This window comes from Hylobates moloch, unplaced genomic scaffold (assembly GCF_009828535.3).
Source record: "Hylobates moloch isolate HMO894 unplaced genomic scaffold, HMol_V3 SCAFFOLD_22, whole genome shotgun sequence".
In the NCBI taxonomy this organism is placed as follows: Eukaryota; Metazoa; Chordata; class Mammalia; order Primates; family Hylobatidae; genus Hylobates; species Hylobates moloch.
Window position 1 is genome coordinate 11,207,291 of NW_026652297.1, and position 16,246 is coordinate 11,223,536.

At 40.8% G+C, this 16,246-nt stretch overlaps 1 protein-coding gene across 3 annotated transcripts; it reads right to left on the reverse strand.

The window, feature by feature from the left end:
* Window positions 1-148: 148 nt before the first annotated feature.
* Window positions 149-13,299, reverse strand: MRPS22 (mitochondrial ribosomal protein S22). 3 transcript variants are annotated; one of them, XM_032143622.2, is made up of 8 exons: window positions 13,100-13,299; window positions 10,271-10,434; window positions 8,988-9,152; window positions 6,990-7,133; window positions 6,242-6,325; window positions 4,507-4,652; window positions 1,504-1,612; window positions 149-369 (listed from the first exon to the last, which is right to left on the reverse strand). In XM_032143622.2, the coding sequence occupies exons 1-8, from the start codon at window positions 13,266-13,268 to the stop codon at window positions 274-276; spliced, it is 1,077 nt and encodes a 358-aa protein (XP_031999513.1). In that variant the 5' UTR covers window positions 13,269-13,299; the 3' UTR covers window positions 149-273. The 3 variants fall into 3 exon arrangements, with proteins under 3 accessions (XP_031999513.1, XP_031999512.1, XP_058289485.1); XM_032143621.2 differs by having other exon boundaries at window positions 152-369; window positions 10,271-10,437; window positions 13,100-13,276; XM_058433502.1 differs by lacking the exon at window positions 13,100-13,299 and adding an exon at window positions 12,597-12,917 and having other exon boundaries at window positions 152-369; window positions 10,271-10,437.
* Window positions 13,300-16,246: the final 2,947 nt, after the last annotated feature.

The window sequence follows — 16,246 nt, forward strand, 5'->3', positions numbered from 1 at the left end:
GGCATCTGTCTAAATTACCGTTTGCCCTGTTTGGTAACACAAAAACACACCATTGTTTTTAACTGTACACTCATCTAACATGATTCGAGAAATTCATAACCAGGCACTCAAATATCCTTGTAGCCTAGGAAAGTGAGTAGGGTAGTAATTTTTGCTTTGTAGGGAGAACTACAAATTGATACCTTTTAATCTGGCCATTTTTTAACGTTTAGCTCAATATTAACAGAGAAATGTAGTCAGTGTTTAGTAAAATAAATGTATTTTAAAAATATTTTAGGAAGCTGCAGAATGGCGACTGAGTGCTTCTTGATAAGTTTGCAGTGTTAGTTCTATATAGGCTCCCTTCTGTGCTTCTGTTTTTGCAAAGATCTGTTTAAATTAAAAAGAAAAGTTTTAAAACAATAGGACATATGCTATTGATAAACTTTTTCAGTTTTAAGACATCATTAGCATTTCTGTAGTAGCAAAGAGTCCTACTTAAAAAGGTCTTTCAAATTTCACAATTTTTCCCGATTATACAATAATAAACACACACGGACAGAAAAACAATACCCAACATATTTCAAGCAATACTAATTCTAAACACCAGAAGTATCCAATTAAGACCCTGACATTGTATTAATATTAATACTTCCTTCAAGATCAAAACAAAAACCATTAGGTTAGAGAGAAATCTGGAGGCTAAGAGTTACCAAACTAAGTTTTCACTTTAAAGAATATTTTCTCCAAAAACATTGTGCTTTATCAGGTTCATAAAGAAAATCAGTACTGTAGTTTCTCTCTACTCTTCCTAGGATGTCATCACAGGTCATTGTTTCCTTAGTAAGACTTACAACTGCTTTGCAGCATGCAAACAGTATTACCAGGATAGAAGCCAGTTCCACAAAACCATGTATATTCTGAGCATTAGAAGAGATGAAATTATACAATCTCCTCCCCTTCCCTTCCTGAAAATATCATCTCAACTCTCAGCATTTACAGATAAATATATATAAGCCCATGGTTTTGAGAGGTGTGCAACTCCAAAATGACAATACAGCTAAGGCTTGATGATATACAAGCATCACACTCTCCACTTCTTGACACAGGCCCATTTCCCCTGATGTGATATGCCCACACAAAGACAGGAAGCTGCTCTGGGGGACATGTGCTACTTAGTCCTCTACCCTGTTCCGTTGGTGGCTTGAACACCTCAGATGCAGCTCAGCCCTTCCAGTGCTTCAAAGAACAAAGGGGCTGCTCCCTGCACTGTCGGAACTTCTCTGGACTCCAGCCGCTAGCACCGCATCACTCAACCTACTTTACTGCACTCTACCCCCCTCCCTTGTCTGTTTCTATTGTCCAGGCTGAAGAAATATGGGGACAAATCATACTGATGTTTTCAAAACCACAGATGTCCCATATTCACAAATCTGTTTAGTTACCATTAATTATGACCCAATTCTGAATTTTTCCCAGCTCAATTACCACCACAAACAACCAATATGAAAAAAAAAACTTTACCTTGATTAAATTTATTCCCTCAGCAGCCTGATCCTTGGCCTCTTGAGCTGACTGGCCGTCTGGATGGAGCATGTGATACAGCTGGACCAAGTTGGTTGCATCATCGATTCTGAGAATGAAAGGGTTTAATGTTATCTAGGGGTTTTCTTCATTTGATTCACAGTCCTATTAAGGTGTATGCCAACTTCAAACTAAATTACATTTCAGACTTTCCTCAGGCTGGGGGGATTGGGGAAGGACATGCAGTTTTACAGTTTCAAAAGCATTTTCAGGAAAATTGACTAATTTAGGCCTCACACCAACTCCGTGAGGCAGGTAGGGTAGGAGTCACTGCAGGAAGTGTCCAATTTATGAAAGTGAATATATTCCAAATGTGGCTATATTCTTTTTGGAAAAAGAGCACCATTTCTCACAGAAACAACATTCCTAATGGTAGATAATTTCCAGGCCAGCTTACTTCACCAGCATGTAATAGTCTAATCCAACTCAGAGGACAGAAATACAGCTTCATCCCACATAAGCAGGAGGGTGGTGATCACAGGGATCTCAAAGTCACTTGCCTCTAAGTGACATTTGCTAACAGAGACAAATGCCTCGACAAGAGGCCCCCTAAGATTCCAAGGAAAGACTTTCAGGCCACCAGACTATTCACAGGAATGCATTAGTAAAATAGCATCCTGTGAAGCAAATTTGAAATTATACACACACATCAGACAAAAAGGAAAATTGGGTTCTACATCAGCAATCTGTCTAACTTCAGCATCACACAACTACCTATGAAGAAGAACAAGAATTCAATTCTTCTGGTCTGTACTTCTCAGAAATGTATAAACAATTATTATCAACATTAAAACTTTCCTAGCAAAACCAAACAATCACTATCTCTTCTCACACAGCTGACACTTTCCCACCGATTGCCATCTCATCGCTGGAGGGCATATAAAAACGACACGCAAAATGCTTGTGCTTTTGAGGCTCTGCTATATACACTAAGTGAACTACTGGCTTCCAGTTGGGAATGGAGAGCTGAGGACACCCTAATTCAGTGCCTCCGCAGCTAGCACTCTTCAGCCTTCCCTGCATTCCCCTTACCTGAGCTAGGGGATGAAGAGCAGAGTGACAGTGGGAGTAAGTACAGAATTCCTCAAGCCTTGGTAGCCTTAGAGAAATGCTCTGGGCTTATACGAGGCTCATCTACCCTAAAGGCCATCTCTTGGGAAAACAGAGCTGTTTGTATCATAAAGCTTTTTAGGGGAAAAAAAATACAAAATGTTCATCATAAATCTATTGTGCTTGTTATAATCTAACAAAGTCCACTAAATGTAGCAACGAAATGTCTCCTCAATAAAAAATTAAGATTCCTTCTGGAACTTAGGCATGTGGCCTTATAAAGAGCTTAACTGGATTGCTACCTGTTGGTATGTTTAGGGCTTCATTAGGTTCATGCTTAAGTATAATGCCTGTGCCTCACAGAACAATTTAAATTTAGTTTAATACCCCACCCATACTTAAAGAGCAAATAAATTATATTTCAAAAAGATTTTAAAATAATATAAAAACCAACAGTGGGACCTGGGTCTGGAATAAATGTGTGCAGAATCCTAATTCTTGCCTGAGCTCCATTCAGTGAGGATATGCACCCTCTACTGTCCAGCCTGTGATTTGCAGTAAGCTCACTCCTGTTCAGAATGACCACAGGAGGGCCTTTACCTAGGAATAGCAGGAAAAGCTAAGTACTCAAACTTCCCTCCCAGTAAGGATGAATTGCTTCAGATGTAAAGCTTACATGTGATGAGTAATACTATATCATACATTAATATACCCTAATAACTTTAATTTTCAAACATTTCTGCATTGCTCTAATTTTTTGTTAAGAACATACTGTTTTAATAATAAAACAATTTCAGAACGATTAAACTCAAGAAACTTTGTAAGTGGAAAATTCATTCATAGGAGATAATGCACATAAAGGCAAATCACTTGAGCATCCTCATCACCACTAGCCCCCAATTATGGGGTATCAAAGTATATTTCTGCCCTCTGATTTTTATTAGACTACATATGCTGGTGAAATGGGCTGGCCTGGAAATCATCGTCATTAGGAATGTTGTTTCTATGAGAAATGATGCCCTTTTTCCAAGTATGGGCTGTATTTTATTCTGAAAATAAGTTCTGTGGAACTTTCAGTTCCACATGCCTTACCTATGTGTATATGGTTTGTATTACATGTTAGGATACTCTGAGAGTCAAAAACTAACAGTCTGAAGGTGGCAATAATCTCAAAACTGTCTTGTAGTTCATACTTGAGTCCAGCAAGGGCTTTTTGTGGAAAGTTGACTTTCTTACTACAGCCATGCTGCTTCCTTGTCATTTTGGGCTTCCTAAATCAACTGATAGAAAGATGCTCAAAAACTATTTTCTCTTCAGTTTTATCACAAGTTGTATTATTATTTCCAGCTAGAAGCCTGGGAGCACACCAGCTTGATGCTAAAATACAACAGATATTTTTTGTTTCATGCTACTCTGAAAAGAAGCTAACTTTTTTCATGCCTTAAAAATCTTGCAAAAGCAAGGGACATCAAAAGTATTTTCATAAGTTAAAGGATGGTGTTTACTGAAAAGCCCTAGAAATAGTTCTACCAGAAAATAACCACAGAGCTTATTTCTACTTCTTTACATTTCCTATTTAATCCCCCTTTCAGTATCTGGCAAGTTCACCAACCCAGGAGCATTGGTGAGCTCAGGATAAGTTAATGTTGAGGGTTTACAGTACAGACCCAAAGCCACTTACTCTTTCAAGAGAAAGTAAGTGGCCTACTTACACTGTTTATATAAAAGCAAAAACTAGGAGAGCTAGGTTATACTAAAAGAACAAATCCATAAACTGAGGTAAGCAAGCACTAGACAGTACACTGTTATCACTGGAAAAATACCATAGCTTAAATACAGATGAACTGTTAGAGCAATAAGAATGATTCTGTCACTTACTAAGCTCATACTTACAAATCTCTCTGAATCTGGTCAATCAGCAAACCATCAATCTTTTTATTATTTACAAAATACCACACCATTCCACCAAAGTATCTTGTTGAACGTAAAAGGTCATATTTTCCACGTTTATCTATATCTTCATAGGTCTTGTGATGAACCTATCCACATAAAATGCAACTCTTCAGAAACATGAAAATAAAAAGAAGTATGCAGCATTATTCAACGTACACTGATTAGCATGAGTGCTGCCCAAGCAAGTAAAACCAGGTCTACTTAGAGTTGCCTCTATATCATTAACCAATTGGTATGATTTAAACCATTCCTAGTACAACCCACCTTAGGTGGGAAGGAGGATTCTATTAAGAAAGAATTTTGGCCAGGCACAGTGGCTCATGCCTGTAATCCCAACACTTTGGGAGGCTGAGGTGGGAGGACTGCTTGAGCAGTCCTCATCTCTAGGAAAATTTTTTTAAAAATTAGCTGGGCATGGTAGGCCACAGAATAAGACGCTGTCTTTAAAAAAATAAAAAGAGAAGAATTTGTCTAAATGACAGCAAGTCTGTGCCTTCTGCACTGTAGAAGTATGTGGCAGCCTGGAGCAAGATACCAAACATTTATAGCCATAGTAAGTACTTTTTGGCAGGCCAACTGCAATTTATTAAGCACCGATTAGGCATATAGAGACCACTGGAAATAATGTAGCACCCACTTCTTGGTCACTATGGGAGAAAAGAAATCAAGAATATTTTTTCACTACTCTCCCTTTCCCCTCCCCCTCCCCCCATCAACTACCCTATTCTACCAGCTAGCCCATTCCATCTTATTAACTCAAAGTCCTTCAGTCCTCCTTCCAGATTGATCTTCCTAAATGAAGGTTCTGATGGGGGCATTCCCCTGTTCAAAAGGCTTTCAAAGGTCTGCTGACTGAATTCCAGATTCCTCAGCCTAGCATCTGAGGTCAGACCTATGATGTGGCTGCATCCACCTTCCTAGCTTAATCTTCAATCACTCTGCTACATATACATGACATATACAAGCAAACCAGATCACTGTCCGTTTCTCAAGCCTCCTTTTTTCCTGCCTGTTACTTATACTGTTTTCTCTACCTGAAACACCTCACCCAGCTCCACCTGCCACAACATTTCCTGCACTTCTAGAATCCTCCTTAACACCCCTATGAAGGCTTTCTTCAAAGAATTTGTAATCTTCTCTTAGTGTCTAGCATTTTAGGCCTGAGGAGATAATTATTCGTATACTTACTAGCACCTTCCCCCACAGCCATATCCGGGCTGCTGGCTTTGGCACAGCATACTCTATCCTAGTTCATGGCATCATCTATCCTACCCAAGATAATACCTTACACATAGTAGGTACTAATGAATACTTACTGAGCTGTAAGACAAACACACTGTACTTTGGCAAAATTTTAGTAAATAATTTGATTCCTATATGGTAAACTGAAAAGAGAATAGGCTTTGTCATCAAACTTGGGTCCTAACCCTACCACTTAGTAGTTATGTAACTTTCAGCAAGCTACTTAACTCTACAAGCTTAAATTCCCTCATCTTTAATCAAGGGTTGTTGTCATTATAAAATATATATCTGGCACACATCTGTACTTGATTTTCACGTATTTCTCTTCCCTTTCCCCTGTGTCAAAACTTACAACCAAATTCGTTGAGCTAGATTAAAAATCTTACTCATAACCATACTTAAGCCTATATTTTAGAAACTAAAATATACTCACCTTGATATACTCAGTGGAATCTGGCTCAAACTGGGCAAAGCAGAGATTGAGGACATCAACATGCCTGTCCTGGCTATACATAGTCTAAAACCACACAGCAGAGTTAGCATCACATGAGAACACTGAATGAAGTTCAGCACCTGTCCTGATGCCATGACAGGCCTACCCACCCACATACTGGCCACTCTGTGCTCCTCAAGAAGCATAAAGAAATAACACAGGCTTTGTAATTGTCACACCTAGATTCAAATTCCAGCTAAGCCAATTATGAGAGAACCCTAGTACAACCCATCTTAGGTGGTAAGGAGGATTCTATTAAGAAAGAAGTCGGCCAGGCGCGCTGGCTCACGCCTGTAATCCCAGGACTTTGGGAGTTGGATTGCGGGGGCGGGGGGATCACGAGGTCAGGAGTTCGAGACCAGCCTGGCCAACATGGTGAAACCCCATCTCTACTAAAAATACAAAAATTAGCCGGGAGTGGTGGCAGGCGCCTGTAATCCCAGCTACTTAGGAGGCTGAGGCAGGAGAATCGCTTGAAACCGGAAGGTGGAGGTTGCAGTGAGCTGAGATCCCGCCACTGCACTCCAGCCTGGGCAAAAGGAGCGAAACTCCATCTCAAAAAAAAAAAAAAAAAAAAAAAGTCAAGTTATCATTAGAAATGTTTATCTGGATCAAGGCACAAAGCCAACTGGTTCTACAAATAAATCATCACCACTGGCTCTAAAACATAAAACCTAAGTCACCTTACCCTAAGATTTTCTTCCTTGAAAATTATTGGTGTCAAAATTTTACGACCTTCTTTTGGAAAATAAACTTGTATCATTCGGTCCCGTTCTTCCCAAGAGGCTTTGCGTAGTGTGCCACTTGGTTCTCTGACGACAATAAAACGCTCCTAAAATAGAAAAACATAATCAAGGATGCGTTTGTGAGGACGTATTTTTAGTTCCTGTGTCCCACTAAGGCCATTATAAGAATAATTTGCAATCAACAATATAAAATGCAATCATGCATATGAGATCAATGATAATTTTAAACCTCAAAGACTTGGCAAGGTTTGATATTTCATTCACTAATCACTGCTGTGCATCTGACAATCAGAAATCTAAAATGAAAGTATTCAGTAAGTACCAACTATGGTGCTAACGTGAGTTTGATACGAAAAAAGCTGAGATTCATCTATATCCATTTTAGAGGAAAGAAGTGCTGTGACCTTTCCAAACTTTCATTTCTCTATCCCAAAGTCTCATCGAAACAGATTTTACTACTTTATGATCTATGTTTAAAGTCCTTGGGATAAAAGAAACAAACCCAAGAATGGGGAGTCTTACTTCTACATTTCTATGATTTCTCATATTGGCATTACACATAAACATGTCTGAGAGGCTGTCTGGTCCACCTGTCTCTGGTCACTTCGATCTTCCAACTGCCAAGTCCCAGGCCATGGGATCGCTTCCTCCTCTAAATTCTACCTACTTTTTATACCATTCAACTGGAAATTTACCCCGGACAAGATTTTTGGCATCCCTCAGATATTGTTATATAACTGGAAAAGGGCAGGAAATGTGGATTATAATTTTTTGCCATACTGGGAGTGGCAAGCATGGAGCTTTACACATTGCTGATAATTGATACACACCTGATTAATGTATAAATTAGCCAAAGGGTACTGACTCTCAGCTTTTCAGAGGTGTAGGAGTCTCTAAATGTGTTCTCAAGATAACATAATTAAAACTTCCAACAACACTGTCAATCAAAAAAAAAAAAGCACACGCCAACATAATACAATTTTTCCTCAGAAGGATTTTGGTAATTTGAGAAACCTGAATTCCAAGTTCCTTTCTCCCTTTCAAGTTATAAAATGCTTCCCAACCAGCCTTCATAGCACTGCAAACATATATTAAAGCATCACAAAACAAAAACTGTAATTAAAATTGAAACTCTGTGACTCATGTTCATTATGTCAAATATACAGATGGCTGGTGTTGAACACAGCTCAAATCGTTTTCTAACCATAATCATGTATAATAAAAGATTAATATGGAGTGAACCTTCTCCCAAACTCAGCATTCTATAGTGTTCTAATGTATTTTGTGGGCTGAATTGTAAACTATTCTCTTTTTATTCTTTACTTGCAAAGGCTCAAATACAAAACTTAAATATTTCTAAAATGCCAGAGTGTTCTTTTAAATTTGCAATCAAGTAAAGAGGAGCCAGAGAATAACAATCACAACAGAAGAAGTGGTGATGCCTGAAAATTATCTGAGAAACATCTGTCATTCTTACTGAAAATTCTCGAAAGCGAAAATCCTTTATGATGTCTGAGTTTCTTGGCATCATCAAGGAATTTATAAGACAGAAACATTCTATCTTCTCAAAAAGCTTCAGCTAAAGAAATCCGTCTAACTTAGGCAAAAAGAGTCTCCTGCTTCCATTGCCTTATAGATTTTTGTCCATCTGTGGTTTGGGATGGGTTTCTGTCTGTATCTGTGTACCCCTTGTTCTGCCTCAACACATCTGGAATCTGGAAAATACTGTGCCTATTATCTGCCGAGAAATGGTAACATCATGATGTGGGGCTGGTCTGCATTTCTCATCCCTCTTACAGTATATCTTCCAGAAAGATCTCACCCAGTCAGAGGAAATCTGGTTTGGATGCATCAGAGGCAGCCAGGTCACATCATCTCTCAAGCCCTTCTCCACATGGTATTTCAAAGAAAGATCATTTTGCAATTAGACATATACTCACCCGGTGTGGTATGCCATATGATATATCAGTAAACACATATTTGGTGGTTTCTGTTCCTTCCAAAATCTTATCTTCAGCTAACACATCATTTATTGGTACTCGCTCTTCCAGAACTGGTGGCATTTTTAATCGTACTTTAGCTGCCTCAACTGCCTGTCTTGTAGCCTAATGAAAGAAAATATTTATTAAGGAAAGCCACAAGGTTACATAATATAAGGATCACCTGACAAAAGCAGATACTAATAAAAAACGCAAAAACCTGCAAAGAAAAGAAGGTGTAGCCACAAATCAGTGAGTAAAAAGCCAAACCTGGACTTGTGAGCCCTGGCCTTCGCCTCTGCGATGTGGCTGAGACCACCAGCTATAGGCTCAACCGTTATCAAAACCACAAAGGCATGCTCTGAGACAAAGCCTGGCTACAAAAGCTGCTTGAAACAGAATAAAAGAATGCAGTTTTGGGGTGCTTACCATGTGCCAGATATTTTTTAAATAGTCTAAATGTATTTGGCTCATTTAATGGCCTCAATTACCTTATAAGTTAGGTACAATTGTTGTCATCTCCATTTTACAGAAGAAAAAACAGGCACACAGATGTTAAGTAAATCGCTAGGAAATTGCAACACTGGTATTTGAACCTAGACAACCCAACTTCAAAGCCCATTCTCTTAACCACTGACTACACTGCTTCATGCCATACTGTTAAAAGCAGTTACCTCTAGGAGGTGAAAAGGGGGACTTTTACTCTTCATGTAATCTACTACTGGAGAGAGATATATATATTTTGCTGACTATAAATTACTTTTGATCAGAAAGATGAGTATTAATGCTTTACGTATTCATACATCAAAGCGTTTTCCACGCAGCACTCAGTACCTATGATATTGAGGAGGACACTGGTGCCTGGAAAACATGCTGTTTCCATGCAGGATCTCACAATCTCCCCAAAGCTTCAGCCCCAAGGCAGATCACAGTAGATGTTTCTCCAGGAAGGAAGCTGGAGCAGGCAGAAAAAAGGAAGGGTGCTCAGGCTGGCTTGAGAGGAGAGAGGATACTCTCTGAACACCCAGACCTGATCCATATGCCCTAGTCTGCTCAATTCCAGCCATGCTCCCTGCCCCTCTCTGGCTGCCTACTCACATTTCTTTTCTCAGTTCTACGCCTGGTGGTACTACCTTTCACTAGTGCCTATGGAAGAATAGCTATAAGCATCTGGAGGGGCCTCTAGAAATGTTGTTTAACTCCTTAAAGAAAGGCATTCTAATAATATTCCTGCATTCACGTACCTCTTCCAACTGTGCCTGAGTCATTAGCTTATAGGTTGGTGGCTTCAGTTCTTGTATAGCTGGCTTAAAAATCTTCTGCAAGTTCAAGCCTGTCATTTTCGTGAGTAAGCTTTGAACTTCCTCATCCATAAATGTAGGTTTCTTGGTCTCTGGGCTACCACATTCTGCTAAAATGGACTTTAGTAAATAAGAAGCTGACAAAAATGACAAGCCAACAAGACCTCTAAATAGAAAAGTAAGTAAACAATAAAAAGCATTAGCACAATGTCTACCTTGGCACTGCAAAATGCTAATACCTATGAGATGCATTCATTCATTTCTTCATTTAAGATTTACTGAGCATTCATTATGATGAGGAGATAGACTCGGTCTCTGCCAAAAGGACAGACTACTAGAGGAAGTAACAGTAATAAAGTAATTAATGTAATAACTGTAATGGTTGCTGCCACTTACAGAGTTGTTTCCTATATGGCAGGTATAACACACATTTTCAGGAATGCTTATAACCACTCACAAAATAGGTACTGATAAACCCAATTTTATAAATGAGGATGCTGAAGCCTATCCGAAGACAACTAGCTATTAAGTGATACAGTCAAAATTTAAACCAAGGTTTGTCTGGTTCTGGATCCTAGATGGTTTCCAATTTATCATAGCGCTCCTCGGTATAAGTGGGAGATGTGGGGAAGACATAATGTGAGAGGTATGGTATACAGGAGAGGTATGGGGCTTGGGTGATTGCAGAGGAAGAAACTAAGCATAGCCTGGACTAGGGATGGGCATGACAGGGTCAAAGAAAGCGCCCCAAGAGCCTCATCACGGCAGAGAAAAAAGGGAGGGAAAGTCTAGGCTAAGAGATTGCAGCTAGGAAAGAGGCTTGGTTCACTGGACATGATACTGAAGACGCCATGTGGTATCATGGAAGAACCTTTGACATAAGTGGAGAATCAAATCTTAGCTCTGCCTCATGCAGTTTGCCTGTTGCTTTGCCTAACTTCTACTTCCATTTCCATTAGCAAAAAAGAAAGAAAAAGCTATTTGTTCCTAGTCACCTCTTCCTCTCCCAGTCCTATAAATGTTGGTATCCCTACAGATTCTGAACGATGTCCTTTTCTCCCTTCTCAGATTCTTACTCGATGATTTCTCCTATCCTGCCATGACTTCGATTACCTTTATATGCCAGAAACTCTAAAATCTGAATCTCCAGCCAAGATCACTTTCCATCCAATTACTCAACCTCTCTCATGTACTTGAATACTGCCAAGTCAGAACCCATCAACTTTCCCTTGTCTCAAACCTGCATTTTCTGTTCCCTATCTCAGCACCATCCAGTAGGTCATACAGGCCAGAAATCTTACAGCCATTCCTAAATTCTCCCTGATCCTCCAGATCTAGCCAATAGCAGTAGTAATAACAACAACAGTAATCAAATAGCTGTAGTAATAATAACAGTAATTATAAGAGCTACCATTTATTAGCTATTTACTACATGCCGATACTGACTGAGCTAAGTACTTTACACATTCAGCCCATTTAATACTCACAACAACCCATGAAGTAAACACTAAGATTATTCCAATTTTACAAAAAAAAAAAAAAAAAAAAAAAACCACTGGCAGAGAACATACTGATTGTTTGCCTTCATAAATCTCATTTTAATCCTCCATTTCCCACCGCCACTACTCTAGTCAAGGCCATCCTCATCTCTTGCATCAGCCTCCCTTTCTCCATTCTGGCCCCACTACAGATCATTCTCCACAGACCAACCAGAGTAATCTCTTTAAAATGTAATCAAGATTACTCCAAAGCTTACAATTCACGAATGGCTTCCAACCTCATTTAGAAAAAACGTTAAGGTGGTCTGCTTACTTACACTATGCCTCTCACTAAGTGATGTGCTCTATGAAGACCAGACCTTGTCTTATACTCATCTCTGGCACCCAGGGTTCCTCAGGGTATCCAGCACACAGCAAGTGCTCAGCACTACTCTCTCCTCAGTCTCACCCATTCGTTCAGCTTTAGTTACCATTTTTACTCCGATGTTCCTCACTTTATATCTAACTCCATACTGAAGAGTTGACTCTCAAAGTCACCTCAAATTTAATGTGTCCCAAATATGTTTAATTCCGCCTCCTTTCCCATCTCCTGATCTCATCTACTCCTGCACTACCCCCGCCCAAAAATAACGGTTCCAACAATTAATCTTCTCTATCTTGGGGTAAATGGGACAATCCTCCATTCCAGTCAAAAACTTAAGAAACAATCTTAATTTGTCCCTTTAAACAAACTCATATCCAAAGCCTTAATCAAGCCTTATCAATCCTACCTCCAAAATGGGCTCCCAAATATCTGTGCTCAGTCTCATTTCTGGACATCTGCTACTTGAGAAGCTTCTTGCTTTCTTCTTAGCATGGCTAACCAGATCTCAGCTTTGGTGATATTTGCCAGGAACCCTTCCCTGACCTTCCAACCTAGTTTGAGTGCCTCTCCTGTGTGCGTCCCCTATCACAACTCGGGTCACACTGCACTGCCAATTCCCCATGGACATGAGTTCCCACAGGGAAAGGTCTGTGTCAGTCTTAGTTTGCCATATCCCACAGAGCTTAGAACAGTGCTCTGCAAGGAGCTCAGGCACTGTAGCTGAGTGAGTGAACGAATGAACAGATATGCAGGTGATGACAAACTCTACAGGTACAGAAGGAAGACAGCTGAATCTGAGGAAGCGCTAGGATACGTGTCGCAGGGGCTACCGCGTGGTTTTCGCCTGCCAGAAACAGGATCTACGTCTCCCAGAAGAACACCCCAGCCAAAGTCCGGAAGGTCACTTACCGGCCTCGGAGCTGAACCGGCGGCGTGGCAGCCCCATCTCGAAAGAGCAAGGTAGCGGTTGGAGCAGGCCACCGTGCCAGAGCTGGATTCGAGCCCGGAAACACACCCGTTCCACGCCCGGAGAACTCCTCAAGAGGCTCCACAACACAGTTGTTCTGAGAGGCGCCATGATTATCAGAGGCCACTTGCGCCGGAAGTGGCTGGGAGGGATTCCCGAGTCACGCCCAGTTCTTGCGGCACTCTGGGAAATGTAGTCCAGTTAAAGGCGGAAAGGGCCGGAAGTCTTCCGGGCCCTTACAGATTGTTTCTTCTAAACTACTTATTCACAAGTAGACGGTGTTTATGTCCTTCCCTATGCATAAAGTTAAAACTTACAGCTTTTTCCCTATGTGCTCTTTTTCCTACCCGTTTCCATCGTTCTAAATAACAAATTTCCGGCCAGGCGCCGTGGCTCATGCCTGTAATCCCAGCAGTTTGGGAGGCCAAGGCGGGCGGATCACCTGAGGTCAGGAGTTCGAGATCAGCCTGGCCAACATGGTGAAACCCCGTCTCTACTAAAAATACAAAAATTAGCCAGGCATGGTGGCGGGCGCCTGTACCAGGAGAATCACTTGAACCCAGGAGGCAAAGGTTGCAGTGAGCCAAGATCATGCCATTGCACTGCAGCCTGAGCAACAAAGCAAGACTCCATCTCAAATAAACAAACAAACACTCTAGCCTGGGTGACAGAGTCAGACTCTGTCTCAAATAAATACATGATTTATGTATTCTACTTCCTGCCCAAACCTTCTCCCCCATCCTCAGGTTTAAATCCAACTACTTTTTAAATTTCTCCATCCACACTGCTCACACGCACCCTAAATCTAACTCCTGATTCCAAGCCCTGATTACCACCACCATCACTGCCACTGCCAATTCATACACCTGATTCTCTGTCTCAACACTTATTCCTTTCCTTTATAGCCCATTTTATAATCTGTTATTTTGCTCTTTATCTCCTTATTTCTTTTTCTCACCCCATGAAGACAGTGACTCTACATATTTTATTGCAATATCACCTAGCCTAGTACATCTACGTGCACAGCAAACTTTTGTTGAATAAATGAATAATTAAATGATTCTTTATATTTTTTCCAACTATCCAGGATGTGCAGGTCTTATCCTTCTCTAGACTATAGATTGGTGCCTGTGCTAAGCACTTATCCCAAGGCCTGGCAAAACAGGGTGTTAGTAAACTCTTGTTTGAATTAGCTGGATGAATAGACTCACCTTCCAGCCTCACCTATTTTCCCCCAACTTAGCATTAATATTAACAGTGCTGTTTATGAACTCATTCCCTATTTGGGAGGGGAAGGGAGAGCACTAGGCTTGGTGCCTATTTAGGCAAGTCTGCTGCCCTGCACTTCCCAATGCTTACACCTACATGATAGCAGGTGTCAGAGACTGGTGGTAGGATGAATGCAGGTGTCTCCCAGCCCATGCCTTTTCTCTGAAAATGAACCCTCTACTTTCTTCCCATAGCTGAGAAAGCAGGCCTCAGTGGCTATGTTTTTCCTGTAAACATCCTCCTGGACACAGCTGATTGGACACTTAGTGCAGGATGAATGAATCCATTGGCTACTGTATTAGCATTAGTTTCCTGTGGCTGCTATAACAAACTACCACAAATATTATGGTTTAAAATAACAAAAATGTATTCTTTCACAATTCTACATGAGAAATCTGAAATCAGTATTACTGGGCTGAAATCAAGGGAGCTCTGCTCCCTTTAGAGTCTATCTCTGGAGAAGAATCTGCCCCTTGTCTCTTCCAGTTTCTGATGACTGTAAACATTCCTTTGCCTGTGGCTGCATCATTTCAATCTCTGCCTCCATCTTCACATCAGCTTCTCTTCTTCTATTTGTGCCAAATCTTTCTCTGTTTTCTTCTTATAAGGATGTATGTGATTGCATAATCACTGACCCACCCTGATAATCCAAGATAATCCCCATTTTAAAATCTTTAACTTAATCACATCTGCAAAGACCATGTTTCCATATAAGGTAACATCCACAAGTTCCATGGCTTAGAGTGCAGTTATACTTGGGAGGAAGTAGGGGGACATTCTTCAGCCTACCCCAGATGACCAGGCACCAAGCAGATTTTTTCTCAATAATTCAAACTATGAGACATAGAATAGTTGATGGTGGAAGCTTGAAGTGAATAACTAAGTATTTAGGGTTTGGGCTGAAGCAGCCTTTTTCAGCAATGTGCTCACTGATGAGTGAGCAGGGAAAAGCCACTCTTAGAGAGAGGCAGGAAAATGGAGCAGATCCTCAGAAGCAGAGATAGGAGAATATGTATGGAGAGAGATGGAGAAAGGTGCTGTCTTGGCCAGAGAGCTTCCCACTTTCCTTTCAATGACCTCTTTTACTTGGGGTACAGTGAGTTTTACTGACGTGGAGTAATGAAGATTCCTGGTTTAAGCTATAACCTCGGGCAGATGCCCACATCTTTCAGAGCCTCAGTACCTCACCTGCAAAATGGGCATAATGACAATACTTATCTTGCAGACTTTGAGAATAAAGTACTTTCAGGATCTGATGTCTGGTGTTTCATAAAGATGGTGTGAGAAGGTTGTGTGGTGGCAAGTCAATTACTTTCTTTTTTTCTTTTCCTTTTTTTTTTCCTTTGAGACAGGGTCTTTCTTACTTTGTCACCATGGTTGGAGTGCAGTAGCATAATCTCAGCTCACTACAACCTCTGCCTCCTGGGCTCAAGCAATCCTCCCACCTTAGCCTCCCAAGTAGCTAGGACAACAGGTGCACACCACCATGCCCAGCTAATTTTTGTGTTGTCCAGGCTGGTCTTGAACTCCTGGGCTCAAGTGATCTGCCCACCTCAGCCTCAGCCTACCAAAGTGCTGGAATTGCAGGCACAAGCCGTGGCACTCAGTTACGTTCTGAGGATGGTATTCAGAAGTACTCTGATTGCAAGAAACAAATATTTCCCGAGTAAAACTGAAATGGGAGTAATTGGAAGGATACTGAATATCTCACAGAATTCAAGAAAAAGCTCAACAGCCAAGCCTGAGGAAGGAATTGAAAGATGGCAGCTCCAAGAACCCCAGAGGCAGGAACTCAAGGGATCTCTCCAGCAGGTTGCGGT

Bases quoted from the DNA above. Each gene is read 5' to 3' on its own strand.
- MRPS22 (XM_032143621.2), bottom strand. From the start codon at position 13,268: ATGGCGCCTCTCAGAACAACTGTGTTGTGGAGCCTCTTGAGGAGTTCT. The intron at 7,134-8,987 runs GTGAGTATATGT...TTTCTATTTTAG, and splicing joins CATATGGCATACCACACCGG to GAGCGTTTTATTGTCGTCAG. The intron at 6,326-6,989 runs GTAAGGTGACTT...GTGTGGTTTTAG, and splicing joins TCAAGGAAGAAAATCTTAGG to ACTATGTATAGCCAGGACAG.